At 44.0% G+C, this 20,042-nt stretch overlaps 1 protein-coding gene across 1 annotated transcript in view; it reads right to left on the bottom strand.

Moving 5' to 3' along the window:
- Positions 1 to 2,245: 2,245 nt before the first annotated feature.
- The window catches only part of LOC128981723 (ras and Rab interactor 3-like), a 148,656-nt gene continuing 130,859 nt past the window's right edge, over positions 2,246 to 20,042 (bottom strand). The window contains exons 23-27 of the mRNA XM_054400658.1: positions 18,496 to 19,983; positions 16,248 to 16,556; positions 7,571 to 7,702; positions 4,384 to 4,547; positions 2,246 to 2,554 (exon numbers count right to left, since the gene is read on the bottom strand). Of these exons, the coding sequence (XP_054256633.1) occupies positions 2,246 to 2,554; positions 4,384 to 4,547; positions 7,571 to 7,702; positions 16,248 to 16,556; positions 18,496 to 19,983 (2,402 nt within the window). The remainder of the gene's footprint in view (positions 2,555 to 4,383; positions 4,548 to 7,570; positions 7,703 to 16,247; positions 16,557 to 18,495; positions 19,984 to 20,042) is intronic.

Here is a 20,042-nt window from a genome sequence, read left to right as displayed (position 1 = left end):
TTGAAGCCAATGTTGGGGCAGAGAGGCTAGCAGCTCCCAGGGCCATGGTGGTGCAGGAGAGGAGGGCTGGGGGCCTGTCCCAGTGCTACAGCTAGGAGTGACAAAGTGGGGAGGGAGTACCAGAGGCAGCTCCAGTTGTGGGCATCGTGTACTTCCTGGGAATGGGGATGAGCTGAATCCAGGCTGAAATATGGTTGTGGGGAGACCAGTCCAGCTGCACATGACAGTCCTGGCAGGCTGAAATGCAGTCCTGGGCCATGGGCTGGTTGGGGTAGCCCTAGTGAGACACTTGAGGCAGCAACATCTGTGAGTGCCCTCAGGGCCCTAAAAGCAGCATCTCTTCCATCAAAGCTTTACTGGAAACCTGGTCATGGCATCCTGAGTGCTGCCCTCAGAGCAGCAGGGGCTCCCAGCAGGAGAACACTGCACTGCACCACGCTAATGGCAGTGCAAGGGAGAGTTCAGCTCCAGCACTCTGCAGCTGTGCTGCCCACAGCAAGATGGAGGTGCTGACAGCTGCACATGAGCAGAAATAACCATGAATTCAGAGTCAGCACATGCCAGTGTCACACACTTCAAGCTCTGCACATGATGTTCTCAAAACCAGGACTGCTGTTATTCACTGTTCCTCATTCTTTGTTGTTCCCTTCTGACAAGACACACAGGCAGCCCAAGCTGTGAGATGCACAGCACTTGTTTGTTATCCATATGCAGATTTGGCCAGTGCACACTACAGCTGGGGAACATAGGTGCAGACATTTCAAGCCCCAGAAACTGAGAGTGACCACCTATATGCAGTATCATTTTAGCTTTGGAGCTTCAGGAGTAAGGCAGGAATCTTGGGCAACTTGGCCCAATGTGTCCCAGTTCTTATTTGAATGCTAATGGGAGAAATTAAGAGCAGCTTTGAGCAAAACCCAGAGGAACCCACCCTTTCATTCCAATCAAAACTTTGCTAGGCCTGATCCCAAGTTTGCATTGCTGCAGTGGAAGTTGCTTGCCTTGTGCATGCAGGCAATCCAGTATGTCATGCTCATAGTGACAACCTTGCCTAAATGAAGGCAATCAGAAGGCACAGATCTGTCTTGCAATTAAGGCTTCCACTTTCATTATCCAGTCCTGGAAAACTGTTGTCAATTTTCATGAAATGTATCTTTATATTAGTTCCATTTATTCTATGGGAATTTGGGTTGGCAGGGAAATATGCGATGACTCGATGACTGAATGACTGAAAGCACGGGCAGAGAGGAGAATTGGCAATTTCTGTCTGCAGTGGCATGAATTTATTAAAGTAGTCCCTGGTGGGATTCGTAGATATGAAAAAAATCACAGGAAATGACATCTGGGTAAAAATGGGCAGGTATTTAATTCTAGCTCTTTTTTACTTTCAGATTTTAATCTGTCTTGCTACACTGGGCAAATGACTGAGTTCTTTACTTATTTTAAAATAATTGCACCATATCAGACATGGAAATAAATACACAATCATCCAGACACTATCATACAACCAATGTGATTAAAACTGCTGTACATATAAAAGTGATGGTGAAGACTTCCAATCTTTCAGAAAAACACGTCAATGAGAACGGCTGTGCTACCCGATTTCAGTGACAAATAGGTGGCAGAAAATGCATTCTTTGTGAAGGTACAGCATTATCTTGCATAGTCTGTACTGATGTGGATTTCAAAGGCAATGACATATTGTAGACAGTGATCCAGTGACAGAGTTCTGCTACATGCAGCAGCCCTGTTCCATTGAATGCATCAGACAAGACTGTTTATTCAGACTGGGTGAACAGACATGGTAAGGCATATAGGCAGTCTTACCTCCAAAACATTGAGGTTTGTGCAGACCTTTCACAGGCCTTGTGCACGGAGGTGATTCACACCTGCCACAATTTATCACAGAATAAATGTCCACTTTCTTGCAAGATCTCCAGATTTTCTCCACTATCCATTTGCATTCTGCAATATCAGCTAATTGCCAGCAGGAAGTTCTGAGGTTTCATACTTCAAGTTTTCCAGAGGACAAATGTTCTCCTGAATGCTCTTTTTATTTCTGCACATGAACTCTGCTGAAAAATGCCCTGTATTCAGACAGCATCTACAATTAGCATATATGCCCTCTGTTGAAGGCTGTGCTCCAGAGATCTTTTGAGGTCTGAAGATACCAGAGGGTCTCACGAGATAAACTATCCAGCCCTTCCAAGATGACTGCAAACACAACAAAAGAGCAGCATGGCAGTTAGGGAAAGTCTGACTCATTGACAATTGGAACTGGTATATTTCCATGGTCTATTGGTTTATAAATAAAATGAAAATCTTTCTTGGTTTCACACCTCAGCAGGGAGGCTTTGATATGGTGAGGAAGGGCATCTTTGTGCAGCTGCAGCCACTGGTCATCAACGTAAACAAAAAGTCCATAGTCCTTGGGATGGGAGACTTCAAACTTCTCAGCGCACTGTTGGCTCAGCCGCTCAGCTGTGGTGTCGTTCCGGGAAGCAAGTGTCCTTGACTGAGCACCAATTTCCAGAAAGGAGATAGAGATGAAATCCTGAAGGGAAACATGAAGGTAGATCTTGCAGTTTACATGACCGGAGGAAGTAGCATTCAGCTGTCTAGAGCTCATAAATATCCTCCAATCACTCTCCAAAACCCTAGTCATTCTCTTTTCTCCCCTTTGAGGAACAAGCTCCCAATCGGCAAATACTTAAACTAACAAACACTTAACCAAATAATCCTGTAAAGGCACAAAAGTGAGAGATTTTTTCTGATTTTGGTGAAGATCCTTACTAAGCAGTCTACAATTTCTCCCACCTTCTACATCTCCTGAGGAAAGAGGGTGCAAAGAAGTAACAGATCAGAATAACAAACTAAAAACCTGACAGATCTGTCCTGAAACTTCCCTGTCTAACAGAAACAGGAAAGGGTTGGCAACGTAGAGACCTTTGTAACGCCATCATCAACTAAAGAGCACCTTGACAGTGTGTCCTCCGAACTTCCTTCATCGATAAGAAAGCAGCAAAAGAAGTTAGACTGGGAAGGCTGATTTACTTTCATCCTGTTTGAGCAGTAATGACTGTTGGGACAGTATTCCCCTTGCCAAACTCACGGGGAACAGAATCTGTAGAAGCTTTGGCCATAGTGGAACCTGTGTGTTTAATTTGTATCTGTGAAGTTTAAAAATTCCCAGGCTTTTTGGTGAGAAAATACTCAGGGTTCCCAGCAAAAGTGAAATTTGCCAAATATTTGGACTGTGGGTTTCTAAACTGCCTTTATGGAGTATCACTGTAGATGAGTAAGGCATGCAGAACGGTGTGCAGGGGCATGCTGAACACCTCAGCAAGCTGTTTACCTCCACCAGGATGGACTCACACATCTCTGATATTAGCCCTCATTCAAAGGGATGGAAAATGGCCCTTATACTGCTGGAGACACTGTGAATCTTTTGGAGAAATGTGCTATTTGCTTGCCCAGATATGCTCCATACTGGGTACTCACTATCAGCTGCTGCCAGAGCAGCACTCAGGACAGGGTGGATATTTGATGTGCCTCAGTCACCATTCACATGTTCTGGAACTGTTTTGACTGCAGTATGGGACATAGTTTAAATCCCATGCTTTCTTAGGGCTATACGGGCTGTCTACCCCTCAGGAGACTTTCCCCTGGCTTTCCCCATGGCATTCACAACTTTCCATTTTGTACGGAGTGCTTTACAGAACCTGAGACATGGCCTTTGCTGCCTCCCAGTGGGTGACAATTCGATCAGAGGACATGGGGCTGGCAGGACATCCCACCTGCCTGGTCCTGCACCTAGCCCTACCATGGCTGGAGGCCCAGAACACCCTCCTGGGACCTTCTTCTACTGGTGCATGGCTTCAAATCTAGTCAGCCATTATGGGGTCTGCCCTGCAGCCAGACAGGAGATGCTTGTCTGACCAGCCCACAGGATGTCTCAGGTCCTCCTACAGCTTTATGCCACCTAGCAACCGCTCCTGTGTAGCCTGCTCACATCTACTCAGCCTAGCCTAGGACTTCTCTAGTCCCTAAGGACATGGAGCAGAAGGGCTCCCTGCCTCCCTGTTGCAGTTCTCCACATGTGAAGGCTCCCAGCATGTCCCCTTCAAGAACGAACAACGAAATCACTCTGCAGTCACATTTAAAATATTATTATGAGGGTACTTCAAAGTACACTAAAAAAAATATAAAAATAAAGTATTTCAGTGAGGTGTGCTTTTTTAAGATTTGGAAATCTTGCACCGTATATACTCTAATTTTTTTAGTAGTAATTTGGGTTAATCTAGCTTTAAAATAATCATGTTAAAATTGGTGAGTATGGAGAGAGCATGTGCATCTTCTACCCTAGAAAGTAAAGCCAGCTACCTGAACTGAGGAGCGGGAAGCTCGGGCCTTGTTCAGAGTCCTACGTCGTTCCCAGCGGTGAATGGAGTCCTGCACCTCCACGCTAAGCTGCCTTGTGACCGTGATTTTGTCGTAGTTCTTGATGTGTTCTAGGGCTCCATAGGTAGTGGTTAAATAATAAGAGCCTGCAAAAGGAGAAGGTATTGTATGAACATCACACCTGCATGGGCCATTCATTTTAACTTCCATCCTGCCTTCTTGTGCCCATGCAGTGGCAGCTGTCCAACACTTGCACTGGCTGCCTCTTTGTGGGGAGTGCAGGGGTGTCTGAAGCTAACCCAAGAGAAGCAAGACTTAATGATCACAGTGTTCTTCATTCCTCTCTGGGCAGTGTCACAGCAATGTCACTGCCCAGACTACTGAGGTTGTAGATTTCCTAGGAATAAACATAGGCTGAAGGCAAACTACTGCAATAACTGCTTTCACAAACAAATCCAAACCATTCTTATATCCAATCCAAATCTACCTTCTTGCAGTTTAAAACCTTTACCCCTTGGCCTGTCACTATAGGTGTCAGTAAAAAACCTTTCTCTGTCTTTATATATCAAAACACTGCAATAAGGTCTCCCTAGAGCCTTCTTTTCTCCACATTGAACAACCACAACTCTCTCAAGTTTTCCGTCATAGCAGAACTGTCTGATCAACTTTGTGGCCCCACTCTGGACTCACTCCAACAGGTCTGTCCTTCCTGTGCTGAGGACTCCAGAGCTGAACACAGTACCCCAGGTGGGGTCTCACCAGAGTGGCACAGAGGGTGAGAATCATCTCCCTTGCCTTGCTGACCACACTTCTTTTGGTTCAGCCCAGGGAATGGTTGACAATATTTAGAGCCTTGTTTCCCTGTGGGCCAAGCACCATTGAAGGCTGTCTCAAACCTGCAGGGACAAGCCACCATCTCCTGCCACCTCTGTGAACCAGACAGGGAAGCCAGCTGTTTGGTTGAGAGTAATTTCTAGACAGCTTACAATTCCGGGACAAACTTTGGTAAGCAGAGAAATGGGTTAAAGCAGCAAAACCTGTAACCAGTCCTTGTCCCTCAGAAATTCCCTGACTGCTGTGGTGTTGCCTGCAGCAGGTAATAAATAATCAGCTGCAGCATCAGAGGAAGCAGCTGGACCATAAGATCAGGCTTCAACAAGAGAGATGAAGACAAGTCCTGCTTTGGTTGCAGGGTAGCCCTGTGTCAAGGGCACAGCCCTAGCGATGAGTTAATTAGACATTCTCATTTCCCAGCTGCCTTCAGACCTCAGCTTGTTGACAAGTGTGAGGTTTGGGCCAGGGTCTCCTTTGCACAAAGGGAAAGAGTAGGCCAGCAGAACCGTTAGAGCAGCAGAGCAGTGCCCCAAAGGCAGCAGGGACAAGGATGCGTCCCCAGGGACTCCATGCAAGAGTTTGCCTGGCCTGCAGCTGGGCAAGGGGCCAGGCCTCAGCAGGGGTCAGGAGTGCCAGCATCGTCTGCAAGCTGCCATACTCGGCCCATCCATGGCTCTGGCATGATCCACGGGCCCTGCTCCCCTCACCATGGCTGACAGGAACACAGAGAAATAAAAATTGTTGGTCAGCTGTACCGAGTTCCCTGGGTTTGGTACGTTCATAATAATTGCAGTTGCCTCTAGATGGCACTTCCACATCAACCAAACCTCGCTCCAGGGTCTCATAGCCCTTCCAGGCTCTGGTGAGCTCTGGTCTTGCAGCTAGTTGTGTTAAGTTGTGGCTAAGTGTATTTTATTTAAGAGCAGTATTTTTAGAGCACCATTAACGTTTGGTGTAGCAAAGAAGAAACCAAGACATTGCGATTTGACTTTCCATACTTGGGTGGATCTGATGGGGAGTGTACTATATCTATGCAGACCTTCATACACCAAGTAACTCTCTTTTTCTTTACTGTCTCCCACAAAGTGCTGCTGAGACCAGGCTATCAAGACTGGAAATTCCACTTTTCCCTTCCTACATATAATTACTACCTTCTCTCATCTGTTATTCAGTATTTCTTCTGCTCTGGCAGAGTCAGAAGTGCTGATGGTGGGACCTGTGACCTGGTGTAGCCTTTCCCGCAGAATTCAGGAGGAAGCTCCTCCTAGTAGCCCATGATGAGAATTCATTACATTGATAGTCTGAGCTCCACAACCCACCTGACTTCAGTAACCAGCCTGGTAGTGTGCCCTTTTGAAATGAAGAACCCGTGGGCAGCATGGTCACCAGAACTACTAGTTATGCCAGTAAAATGCTGTGCTTAGGATAACATTTCTGTTAACAATTCTTCTCAGTAGGCAAATTAGCCTGGGCAGAAACCCCTCACTAACATGACTGTACGGCTACTGATTCTTGTTATTACTTACTTTTGCCCACCTCTGCACTAAGCTGGGATGACATGCTTTTACAGACTTCCAGAATAGAATCACAAAATGTTTTGAGCTGGAAGGAATTTTTAAAGGTCATCTAGTCCAACCCACCTGCAGTGAGCAGGGACAGCTTTAACTAGATTGATCTCCATTTAATATAAATAAAATTAGCCTGCCATCTAGGATGCCTTTCTAGAACCTCAGTACTTACCAAAACAAAGTCTAAAATAAAATGTATTTTATTGGTTTAGTGACTACTTGGTGAAAAATTATCTGTGTTCCTAATTCAGAGTGCTTAACCCTGTCACTGCTTCCAAAGCTATATTTAAGAAATCAAAGTTCCCTAAGATACTTATCCCTCTAATAGCAGAAGTCTTTATTCACATTGAAAACCAATATTCCTCTCTAACTTGACTTTCCTTTCTCTGCTTCGCTATGTTGCTCAGCCAAAGAACAATCATTGTCACTCAAATGTAAAGGTAGAGCATTCATGAGAGTAATGTGTGGCCCCAAGCATAAAATGCAGTTTAAGAAATGTGATCTTTTCTCATCGGAATAAATAAAAGTGTCCACACTATGGACTGCAGTTAATTTTAGGTGAAGACCTTTTAACTTTCCAGCCTTTGGGCTAAGGAACACCAGATGTCTCTCCTTAGGTTATTAATCCAGCAACTCAGTTCTCATTTATGCTGGGTCTTCACCTTTCTAGATAGTGGCTAAGAACTCTGCACTTTTGCAAACACTGGTGTGAGGTAAAGAACGATTTCTAAGGTGATTATCCCCCAGGAGAAAACACAGTACTCTACCTTCCCCTAGCTGCAGAGCAGGGTCCATGAGCTCCATCATGTACTCCACATTTAGAAGGACTTCAGTCAAGTTGCTGCGAGCCAACACATACATGAGCACAGGGAGGAAGTCATCTGCGCCATATAGTTTCCCTGAGCAAAGAAAAACACAGAACGGTCCAAATAAATTCACCAAAGACACATTCCCATACAACAGTGACAGCTCCTCATCCAGCATTTCCTCAGCAGACTTTAGCTTACATTACCTGAAGTGTTAAAGCCTGAAAGCACCAACAAAGAAAAAAATCTGGAAAAGGGAAAATTAGTTCACTTGAAAAATAAGTTGATTTGCTTCATGTCCAAAATATAAACTTGACATTTTTAATGAGCTTAATTTCTGCCATTCATTATTAACTGGAGAAAGAAAAACAGACAAGGGATGACTCTTGAAGAGTGTGAAGGCTGTCAGTCTGGCTCTCTGATTAGACACTGGCATCAAGACTGTGATTCACACGTTCACAGAATCACAGACTCGACCAGATTGGAAGAGACCTCCAAGATCTTCAAGTCCAACTGATCACCCAACCCTAACTATTAGCAATAAATTTGTCTAGATGTATTAGAGGTATATATTCTCTTAGGCTTACCCTATATTCAGGGCCAAAGAGTAAAAAATAGAGTCTGAGACTTTTTTTGGACTGAGGACTTGTATGTTTATGTTCCTTCAGAAAGCAAAACATCATGCTACATGTTCCTAATTAAAACAGTCTCCCAAGAGCTAGGATCTAAGAGGAAACATCTTTCCATCCATGGTGCCTAGCAAAGAAAACAAACAGCCTTTCACACTGTACTTAGATGGTTTTTGGACTTGATATGCAGCAGGTGCTACAGGAATGGATCCTCATGGGCTCAAGATTTCCTGTGCTTAAAACATTCATGTCAACAAAGTGACATAATAACATAATAACATTATGTTATTATAATAACATAACATTACATATTACATATATGTAATCTATAAACACTCTTTGGAGTCTCTGAGGGCAAAAAAGGTACATGTAAACAGTCACCATTATAAATAACAGCTACTTAAAATAGAACCCAAATGTAAGCTTCAGTGCATATACAGCAAAGAACACAAGGAGAGCTTTTCTTATTTGAAAGATGCTTTCACTTTCTATCAACACATGAGAAATTCATCATGGACAACCTGCAACAGCTATGTGCTTCAGAGGCTTCCCAACATTCAGGGCTAACCATTTCTTTTGACCTAAACTCAGACTGCTTTCGTTCTGAATGTCCCCTCTCAGACAGTGGGCAGTTTTCCTCAGCTGAGCACTTGGATGCATTGGTCTCACAGGACATGTGTGTCTCAATTGAAAACGTGTGCCTTACCTCAAAGAAGCAGAGCTACCTTTGATGTAGCTTTGGTGAAAATATGATCTAGCCATTTTTGTCTCAGTTCACCTGCCCTTCCATGGCAGGGCATAAATTCCCATTTATCAAATGTTCCCACTGACACCTTTCAAATCTTTGCCATGAGTCAAATTTCCTCTTTCGTGATTCATAGATGATGCAGACTCTCCAGCAGCAAAGAAGGATATTCTTCTGAAGCCTCAAATAAACATGAGCTTAGCTGCTGATTAAATAAATAAATAAATTGTATGGCTTTAAAATACACCCAGTAATCTATCTAGTGAATAGAGAGTTGATCCAGTTAACGTGTTGGAAGCTGAGAGACAGTCAAGGTTGTAATTCAGTCTCTTTCTAAGACTACACACACACCACAACATAGTTTATTTAACAAAAACTGGATTAACTCTCTCAGTTCTGTTTGCTTTATTATGGCTGCCTTTAGATTAATGACACAGCCTTAGGCCTTCAACCAAACTATTAAAGGACTGTATTGTTTCATGAACATCTGGATGGACATTTTGTTTGTCTGTTGTTGCCTTGGCTTCAGTTCTATGAAAGGTCCAATTCATTACTGTCATATGTATTACCTTAAAGCAAGCAGCTTAGCATTACAGCTATTTAATATTGTTTAGCAAAAAGAGATGATATAACAGACATGAAAATGTACTACAAAAATTGCACAGAGAAAAGCTTTGTTATCTTTTTGACCTGAGGAAATAAGGTGCCAACAGATTTGGTTCTGTATACAAGTAGTGTAGAGGAAGGTGAAGTAACAAAGACTTTGCTAGACTCAGGTTTTTCCTTCTTTAAAACCTTTTTCTTTATAACTTAGTAGTTACTGACCAGTGGCATGGATTGGGTGCTTCTGATTTCCTGAAGGCCAAGGGATTTCCAGGGCAACACCAACAGTAAAATTTTCTCTTCCCTACCACTTTATTTTCATGACTAATTGATGTTGTGTCTGCTAGAATATTCAAGAGCTATTTCACAACATGAATTCCTATCCACTGGAAAAAAAATGCTGTTTTTATTTTGTAAAACGTTGTTGAAGGAGATCACCAACCAGCCAATGGTCTGACTAACCAACACACAGAGCATAAACAGAAATGTGGAAATAAACAATTCCATGTCCCCAGCCATCAGCTTCTAATGCCAACTGAAATGAAAGGTAGAGGACGTTTTTCAAGAACTCCTACAGAATATATTTCCATTGGCTTGAAGTGTTTGTATGTACAAGTAGGCACTGAGTCAATTCTTTTTCACTGCTGCCTATCTCATTTCTGTAAGCTGATTTAGCTGCTCTGCCCACCAGCCCTTGTTATAAACATTTCTCAACTTTAAGATTTCATAGAACTGTTAGTGGACTCCTAGCTGTTTATATGGCTTAAATACGAAAATCTGGTAAATGGTTTCTTTTTGATTAATAACCTCTGAATAGGGATGTCTGACTGCAGTAATGGAGAGAGTACTCATTCTCCATAAGATGTATGCTCATAAAACTTATAAATTACTAAACATCATATTAATCCACTTGTGGGAACACAAACCCTGATTCCTGAATGCCCACCTCTGTAGCTAAAGCTGATGTCAGTATGAGCTGTCAAGGAGAGTAAAGTAAAGTTAATCATCAAGGATCTAGCTCTGACTTTACATGTTGCTACAACCCTGAAGTGTTCATAGATTCATAAAATGGTTTGGGTTGGAAGGGACCTTAAAGATCATCTAGTTCCACATCCCCAGACTTCCCCATCATGGACATACACATTCCACTAGACCAGGTTGCTGAAAGCCTCATCCAACCTGGCCTTAACACCTCCAGGGAGAGCACATCCATGACCTCCCTGGGCAACCTGTTTCGGTGTCTCACCACCCTCACTATAAAGAATTTCTTCCTAATATCCAGTCTAAATCTACCTCCTAAGGTTAAATCCATTCCCTCTCACCCTATCACTACAAGCCCTTGTAAAAAATCCTTCCCAGCTTTCTTGCAGGCCCCTTTCAGGTACTCGAAGACTGCTGTAAGGTCTCCCCAGCGTCTTCTTTTCTCCAGGCTGAACAGCCCCAACTCTTGCAACCTGTCTCCATAGGGGAGGTGCTCCAGCCCTCTGATTATCTTTGTGGCCCTCCTCTGGACCTGCTCCAGTAGCTCAATGTCCTTCTTATGCCAGGGGCACCAGAACTGGATGCAGTACTCCAGATGGGGTCTCATGAGAGCAGTGTAGAGAGGAAGAATCACCTCTCTCATACTGCTGGTCACAATTATTTTGATGCATCCCAGTATACGGTTGGTCTTCTGGGCTGCAAGTGCACATTGCTGGCTGATGTTAAGTTTTTCATGAAATAACACCCCCAAGTCCTTCTCCTTGAGACTGCTCATGAGCCACTCTTTGTCCAGCCTATATTTCTGCCTGACCCAGGTGTAGGACCTTGCACTTGGCCTTGTAGAGCTTAATGAATTTGCCCACCTCTCAAGCCTGTCCAAGTCACTCTGGATGGTATCCCTTCCCTCCAGCATGTCAACCAGACCACACAGCTTAGTGTCATCCACAAACCTGCTGAGGGTGCACTCAATCCCACTGTGCATATTGCTGACAAAGATATTAAACAGCACTGGTCCTAGTACTAACCCCTGCAGGACACCACTTGTCATTGGTCTCCATTTGGACATTGAGCTGTTGGCTGCAGTTCTCTGGGTGCAACCATCCAGCCAATTCCTTATCCAGCAAGTGGTCCACTCCTCAAGTCCATACTTTTCCAATCTGCTCACCAGGATACGCATGACAGTGTCAAATGCTTTACACAAATCCATGTAGATGACATCAGCTCTCTTGCCAGTGCTGCCTTGGACAGGTCAGGCATGGAATACTGTGCCTACTCCTTGAAAGTGTCAAAACAGCTTTCTGCTGACTGCATATGGAGCCAAGGATAGGTGCCTGAGTGGGCAGGACTCTGAACTTCCCCTTGTTCTCCTGGACTTGGATGTCCCAGCAGGCACAGAGATTAACTTAGACCATCAGACCAAGTATGGCCCTGAGATGCCATGTATCTCAGCCCATCCATGGCATTCCATCCATGAGGATAACAAATTCTGTCAGCAGCTCAAATATGATCAGAAGCAGGAGGTACAAAGTTATACAAAACAATGCCTATGAGCCTGTGAGAGGTTGGTGCTGCTCAGCATCCTGCAACCCACATGCCCTTTGTGCCATGAATGACCCCAGGGCACTGAGCAGTGTCCATCTGGGTAGTGCAGGAGGGATCCTCTTTTGGGCTGCTGCTTCCTCAGCTCCACTTTCAACCTGGGACAGAGCCAAGTTCCCAGACCTGCATGCCTAGTTCCATCTGAGGTCTCTTACAAGAGGGGTATGTTTGCAGCTGACAGAGTTAAATCCAGCTCTGACCTGCCAGTGGTCTCAGTGACACTGGGACTGAGCTTGTTTGTTCAAGGTGGTGTTGTCCTACTGCAGATATCACTTGCTTGCTTTATTTACCCCTCTTCCCTGCAGGATCAGGGAACATTTATTTCATAAATATCTATAAGAAGCTTAAAATAAGCCTTCTCTTCTGCCATCCTATTATGTTTATAGCAAAGCAAATACAACGTCAGCTACTGGCTGGGATGCAGCACTTGGATGGAATGAGTATTAATTAAAAACACGATTTAAAGTGACTGGAATTCTGCCCAAGCCTCCATAAAGTAATTACAGCCTATTTTAACACATTCATGTATTCTTTTCCATGTATATTCTAACAACCATCAGACAGTGATGATGTTCTGCATCCTGTTCTAACATTTTACAAACACTGCAATGATGTCTAGGAGCAGCTCTCCAGGAAATATGAATTTTAGCCTCTGTTTCTAGCTGGGAAACCTGAGGTACAGAAAGGTTAACTGAGATTTGTTCAAGATCATAAGAAAAGATTGTAAGCATCTTTCCACTCCTTAGCATTTTTCTGTCTCTTGTCCATCCCATACTACAGCAAAGTTTGATTTATGGTATAATCGAATTAAGAGACTTAATACATGCATGAATCTATTTCAGAAACAGATCTTGGGCAGCTCAGAAGAATTAATTCTCCTTGAAAAATTCCAACTGGCTCCTTAATTCAGATGTAGCAATTGTGCTAGCCAGACAAAAAAAAAAAAAAAACAACAAACCAAAACAAACAAAAAACCATACCCCACAAACCCCCCACAAAAACAAACAACAAAAAAACACCACCAAAAAAACCCAAACCAAAACCAAAACCAAAGCAATAATCTCTAGTCCCTCAGCCTTTGTTAATAGTAACTTCTATGCAAATATTCTCTTCATCAGACAACAAAGCAAAACTGGTATGTTTAGCTTTATTTTCCTTCTCAGAAGTGAGCAGTGTGGTGAGATTGATCTGACTTAGTTTTAGGAACTTGTAGCATCAGTTCTACACAGGTTGATGAAGTATTTGAGGTCAGTTTCCCTTTCGCAAGCTCAGCCATCCCATTGAAGACACACTTCATGTCCATGCCTTTATCAACTGCAGAGCCATTTAGGAGTGCATACTAATATTAGTGCAACTAATATTCAGCTGTTCTGTTCAATGGGGATGACAAACCCAACCCTAAAAGCTAGGGAAGAGAAAGATTCCAATGGAATGTACCTCTCATCTTTCTTTGTCTTCCAAAAGCACACTATGCATTAGCCATGAAAAACTATGCAATAGAAATGATTAAATCAGGGCAAATCACCTAGCCAACTCTCTCACTAGCACTGAGCTGGCTTTGCACTATATGCTCCATCTCCCTGTGCAGTTCAAAGATTCTCCAAAAAAAGCTTCATAACCCTAGGTAATCACAAGTTAAAAATGTTGCAGTAAGAAAGTTCCTCTGTTCATTCCTCTTGAAACCCCTTTGAAAGCAGTCTCTTTTATCTTTCTTTCTGACTTTCAGCTTAAGCTTAGAGCCTTTCCATAACTGATTTTCCCTGCTCATAGACTGACCAAGCTTGGCCTGTTTGTCTTACAGTATTTCTGCATAAACCAATGCCTGTGGTTGCTTTGCTACTTTCCTTTTCCATTAGTTCCCTTCCACAGAGTGGCAGCTCCCAGGTAGCATAGGGCTGTGAGCTGCAGGTTCACCACTGCCAGCACATACCACACATACTGCAGATTTGCATATTGTTTATCACTCTGAAATTGTCACTTGTGTTTCTGATAGAGCAAAAAGCAGAGTTTCTCATTCTACACCTACCACACAATATGCCTTTGACATTTTGTCTGAGGAAAGGTATTTCTGAATGATAAATAACTAGCAGGTTTTCTTTCTACATAAGATTACAATGGTTCTGTATAAATGACATATGTACCCAACTTTTCCTGTGTGTATTGGGACATGCCTTCCAAATATAGGAACAGTCAGAGCTGGGAGCTCACAGCTCCCTGTGAGTCCTGCCTCTTACTTTTTCTAGTGCACAGATTTAAAGAATGCCAGCCAGTTTGCAGGGGAGGAGCTTGGTGGGTTTCCAAACTACTTCTTTTATTCTTTTAATGCATATTACTCTTACTAAGTACTCCTTGTATTTTTAGAAGGCAGGTTACATACTTTTTGATCATAGGTTACTGGTAATTGATCATATGTTGCTGGTATTCAAGTCTGCACAGAACTTGGAAAAGCTCAGTGAGCCACCACAGCGCTATCATAAGCTTTCCTTTGAGTACGATTCACTTACTAATGCCACTGCCTACACTGAACATCTGAACCAGTACCTCTAAATTCCTTTTATAGCCACTGTTGAACTTATCAATACCATCAGTGGAGTGTGCCATGAGTCATCTCACCATAAAACAGACACCTACATCTAGCCAGATTAATCAGCTGAACTCATTGACTAAGTCCCTGATGTCTATAATGAGAAGCTAGACATGATGCCCATCTGTGGCCACCTACAGCTAGATGTAGCTGTAGATGAGTCCTACTTCAGTATAGATCTATATCTTGTGGTTGTACTCAGAAGTCTGCTAGAAGAAAGGTCCATCGACAAGTGAAATTGTCTCCCTGAATCCTTGTGATGAATCAGATCTGCAAGCTGATTGCCTTCAACTTGAGGAAGAAATGTTAGTTTAAACTAGCAGAGAGTCTGACCCATTCCGTTCATTGTCTAGGTGTCAGAGGGTTCAACTACAGCCAATTTTTCAGGCACGCTTTTTCATGTAGCATAAATTGCAACCAAACCAGAGAAATCCTTTCTTAAAATGACCCAATATACATGGAATCAATCAAGGCTGACTTAAAAGTTTCATGACTATTTCAGCAGTGCAAAGACAGCCACTATCACAGGCAGAGATGTTCCTGAGAAAGCCTACCCCAAGTTTTAAAGAAACTTGTCTGGACACCCTGGCCAAATCTGGGCAGCTGTACATGGGTCTCAATACAGTATCACAGCATCACAGCATATCAGAGGTTGGAAGGGACCCTCTGCCAGAGCAGGATCACTTAGGGTAGTCTGCACAGGAATGCGTCCATGTGGGTTTTGAAAGTCTCCAGAGAAGGAGACTCCGCAGCCCCCCTGGGCAGCCTGTGCCAGTGCTCTGTCACCCTCACTGTAAAGAAGTTTCTCCTCATGTTGAGGTGAAATCTTCCATGTTCTAGTTTGAACCCATTGTTCCTTGTCTTCTCACTGTGAACCACTGTAAAGAACCTGGACCCCTCCACTTGACACCCACCTCTCAGATATTTATAGACATTCATCAGATCCCCTCTCTGTCTTCTCTTCTCAAGACTAAACAGCCCCAGGGATCTCAGTCTCTCTTCACAGGGGAGATGCTCAAGTCCCCTAATCATCCTCGTGGCTCTAATACACTGAAAAACTTCTGTTTTCATGGGGTGCTTGATTGGGTGGTAGCCACACTGCTTTGAGATCTGAAATCATATTCTCAGGTCAGCTCATCCTACAATCAGCTTAAGGATAAAGACCTGGCCTAAGCTAACCAATTGCAAAACAAACTGTACAACACAAGTTATCACATTAGCAATGTAATTTTTCTGACCGAGGCAGACTGATTTTGGTCCTGCAGCAGAGGGAATGAATTTTGTGTTCCATTTGCTCTGATCTTGGAAGGGGAGGAAATCTTCTAACTCAGCAGTGAGTAAAAAGGAGCTAAAAGAAGTAGAGACTGTTGCACAGGAAGCTGAACACGGCCCCTGCTCTTCCTGTGTGAAGAGCACTGCCCTGTCTCAATGCTGGCTGAAAGCCTAAGGGACCCTGGGCCACTACTGATGGATACCATTCCCCTAGGAGTGCTGTACCTGGATTTCCCTGAGCCATGGAGTCATAGATGAGTTTACAAGACTTCAGCAAGACAGCAATCTTCTTTTCTGGGGAGTAGGTCTTGTGCATGGTTGTGAACTTGTGAAGGATCTTTTCCAGCACAACGGTTTCAGGCACACTGGTGGTGATGCCAAGGTCAGTGGTAGTTGTGTTTTGTATCACAAGCTGGTTCTCTTTTAGCTGCTGTAAAGATCCATCTTTGTTGTGGATTTCTTTTAAGTAAGAATCAATGGCTTCTTTTAAAGGTTTCAGGACGCATTTGTACAAAGCCGTCTCAGCAATCACTTCTGTGTAAAGAAGAAAGTCACAAAAGTCCATGGTAAAAACCACAGCAGTACAGGTAAAATTAAAACTATGAAAGCAAGTGGTTAGTTATTCATGTACTACTGCATAGCTGTGAGTGGGGAACAGAAATTACATCCCAGAAAGTATTTTGTTACCAACATCCTCCAGAAGTCCCAGATAGGTTTAAGATGAATATCAATGCACAGTTTCTGCCACTGGAGCCATAAGAGAGGTCCTGCTACCAGCAGTCCCTCGTTGTCTTTTCCTGACTCCTGGCTGTGACCAGCATGGCACAGGCAGTAGAAAAGCCAGCAGTGAAGAGAGAAGAGGAGTCTTAACTAACTGTGCTTCTACTCACTGTCCTGGCCTTACAGATGCCCAGGTGGGATTCATCTCATGTCCCTTCTAACATGTCCCTCTGACCTTTTCAAGGTACTCACTTTGGGATGATATTAATTGCACCCTCAAAGTGTTCCTTTCTCCACTGTGACTGAAAAGGGGCTGTAGCCACCAGCTTTGAGGCAGACACCAACATCTGGTCAGAATTTTCTCACTCTTACTGCTCAAGTGACTCTAACTTACTGATACTTAAGTCACTGCTTATGCCACCTGTGGATGAGGAAATAGTCTGTGTGGGTTTGAGCATTTGCTTAATATTTAGTGGGAGACAAAAGGAAGCATGAGAAGCTGTGAGAAAGTCTCTTCTCTGACTCCTAGAGACCAGAGGCAGAGCTAGAGAGACTGCAAGAGATCTTCTTGTGACCTCTGCACTAAGGCAAAGAGCTCACTGACAAAAAGAGTTCTTCTGCTCAGACAGTGAGAAATGAAACAGAGGGCAGCAACCTTTATGTATACAAAATGCAATTATTGCAAAGAATCCAGAGAATCAGTCAGCCTGAAGCAGGAAAGATTCAAATCTTCAGTGGGAATCCTTGTCCTGACAGGAAAAGACAGCCCCCCCCTAGACTACTGGGCTGTATCATCCTGTCTAAGGAACTGCCAATGAACAGGGCTAGATGTAAACAGGGGTGTCTGTGTGAAGATGAGGGATCCTTGCACACACACAGCTCTACCAAGCAGAATAAGGACAACCACTTCTTTCTGCCTCCTCTCTACCTTCCCCAATCAACACTGAAGGCATAATTCTCTGTGCTGATACCCACTCTGCCTTGAAAAAAGGGATTACTGGGACAAAAATTGCAGGGGTTACATAAAGTGCATAAGAAGTGAAATAGTATGTCCCCTCTCCTACCTATGGCAAAGCGTCGGCACAAGGTTTATTCTGCTGGGGAGACTGCAGGATCATATGAAGCCTTTGCCGGATGAGAAGGAAGTCAGCAAGGCCTGCTGAGACTGACAGCTGAATGCCTTTGGGTCCTGGCTCACCACTTAACTGGGTCCTACCTAATACTGAAGCTGCAGCATCCTCTGGAATCCCTGGTCACTTCTGTGATTGGCTATGTTCTGTTTTGGGGGTCTTCCAGCTCCCAGTTTGCTTTAAGCTGACTTCAGGATCTCATATATAGCTCTGTGTTGGTTCTCAGGTCCTCAGGGAACAGTGTAAGAACATGCGAGTGCATGCACGCTTTTCTGCTTGTATGGCTTTGACTGGGATAAAAAAATCCTACAGCTCTTTGTATATATATGTGAACTGTATCTCTCATATGACTGAGCACTCATATATGTCTCTCTCACACAAACACACATCTCTTCTGCTTAAACTTTTCCCTTTAAAACACTCATAATGGGATGTTTCCCTCATTGGTCTCCCATTTTCAGAGCTGTTCCTCCAAGTGCTCTCCAACCAACTCAATTTGCAGCCTTAAGCTTTTAGGAGATTGGTTTATAATTCTGTAAAGCAGAACCTGTGTCGGCATAATCCCATCTTCCTCCTCAACTTCCCAAATCCTGCCCAAGGATGAATAAAGCACAGTCACCTACCTAACTGTTCCTCGGTGTAGGCGGCTGGGTCTATCAGAGATTTTAACTCAGTGCTCTGCACTAAGTAACTCTTCAGCTGTGTCATCATCATTCGGATTTCTTGTAACATCTCTGTGCTAGAACTCTGCTTTGCCATCATCTCTAAACTGTACACTCTGTAGTCCCGCACCAAGTTGCCGAAGTATGAATCCTTGTCCTGTGCCAGCTCCACTATCTTCTTCTGTAGCTTCCTGTCACTAGACAAAAAGACTGTGAAGACATTGGATAGGCTCACAAAGGACAGCCTGTTCTTGGCCTTGCCCAAGATCACAGAGTGTGTCTTTTTACCAGAGGAACTGCTCAGCATCTCCAGGTCATCCTCTGTGCTGCTGGTGGAGTACGAATCTGGCTCAGATGCTGATGCCTGAGCCATGGTGCTGCCTCCTGGGCCCTCCAGCGAGGAGTGTGAACCTTTCAGTTCAGCAGAGCTGACTAGCTTGCAGCCATGTCCCATTTCAGTCTTGGTGTGAGTGCAGATGGCACCACCTTCCACAGTAGCTGAGCTGCTCTTGCACAGTGCCTGTGCTGTGGCTGTGGCTGTGGCTATAGCCACCTCTGCCGCTGTTCTTTGCTTCAGCTGGCAGGAGCTGGGGATCTTTGGCACCTGGGAAAGCTTCTTTCTTCTCGGTGGTGGGATAGGAGGTGACTTTCCTTTCTCAACAACATTGTTTTGTATCTCAGGCATGCCTTCCTTCTTCTCTGCAGGTTCAGGCTTTGTCTCCTGAAACTGTGATACAACCCTTTCAGGAGCTTCCCCAGGCATTTCTACAGCCTTTTTGCATGGTGACCTTTTATCTTTGCTCTCCGTATCTTGTTTTTCTTCTGTCTGTTCTCCTTTCAGTGTTTCACAACTTCCAGGTTTACCCACACAGCTCTCCTCCAAAGTCTTCTCACACAGTCGTCTCCGTGGGGGAACAGAGGGCTGGGAGCTCTTCTTGGGGCGCACTGCTGAAGGCTCGGTGACTGAGCAGCTCTGCTTTCCTTCTTCTTTGTTGTCACCACCCTCAATTTTCATTTCCTTAATGCTCTTTCCTAGCGGTTGAAGAAACAGTTCATTTTCACAGAGAGTCACAGGATCCTGCAGGACCTTCAGAGAAGATTTCTGAACAAGAGTGTGAGAAGGTGGAGGTGGCGGGGGGCGGCGGGGAGACCTCCTTTCAGCAAGCATGGTGGCAAGGGGAAGATTGTCACTCACAGCATGGCTTTTAGGAGGAGGTACATCTGGAGGAAAAGGATTACTGCACTCTTCTATAAAAATAGGATTCACGAACCACAGCCTGTCATTTCCTATTGACAGCTCAATTTCACATGAGCAGTGGTTTGTGCTACTTGCGAAACACTGGGTAGATCTTAAACTGTCTGCCTGGACAGTGCTGAAAGTGGAGTCTTTTGCTGGGTGGGACAAATCTTCTCTTCTTCTTCTGTGGTTTAAAGAGGAATCCCAGAAATCTGTCCAAATTAAGAAGAAAGAAAGAAGAATGAGAAAATGCTCTGAGAGAATATTAGCT

The sequence above is a fragment of the Indicator indicator genome, chromosome 4, assembly GCF_027791375.1.
Source record: "Indicator indicator isolate 239-I01 chromosome 4, UM_Iind_1.1, whole genome shotgun sequence".
NCBI lineage: Eukaryota > Metazoa > Chordata > Aves > Piciformes > Indicatoridae > Indicator > Indicator indicator.
This window is presented reverse-complemented; position numbering and strand designations above follow the sequence as displayed.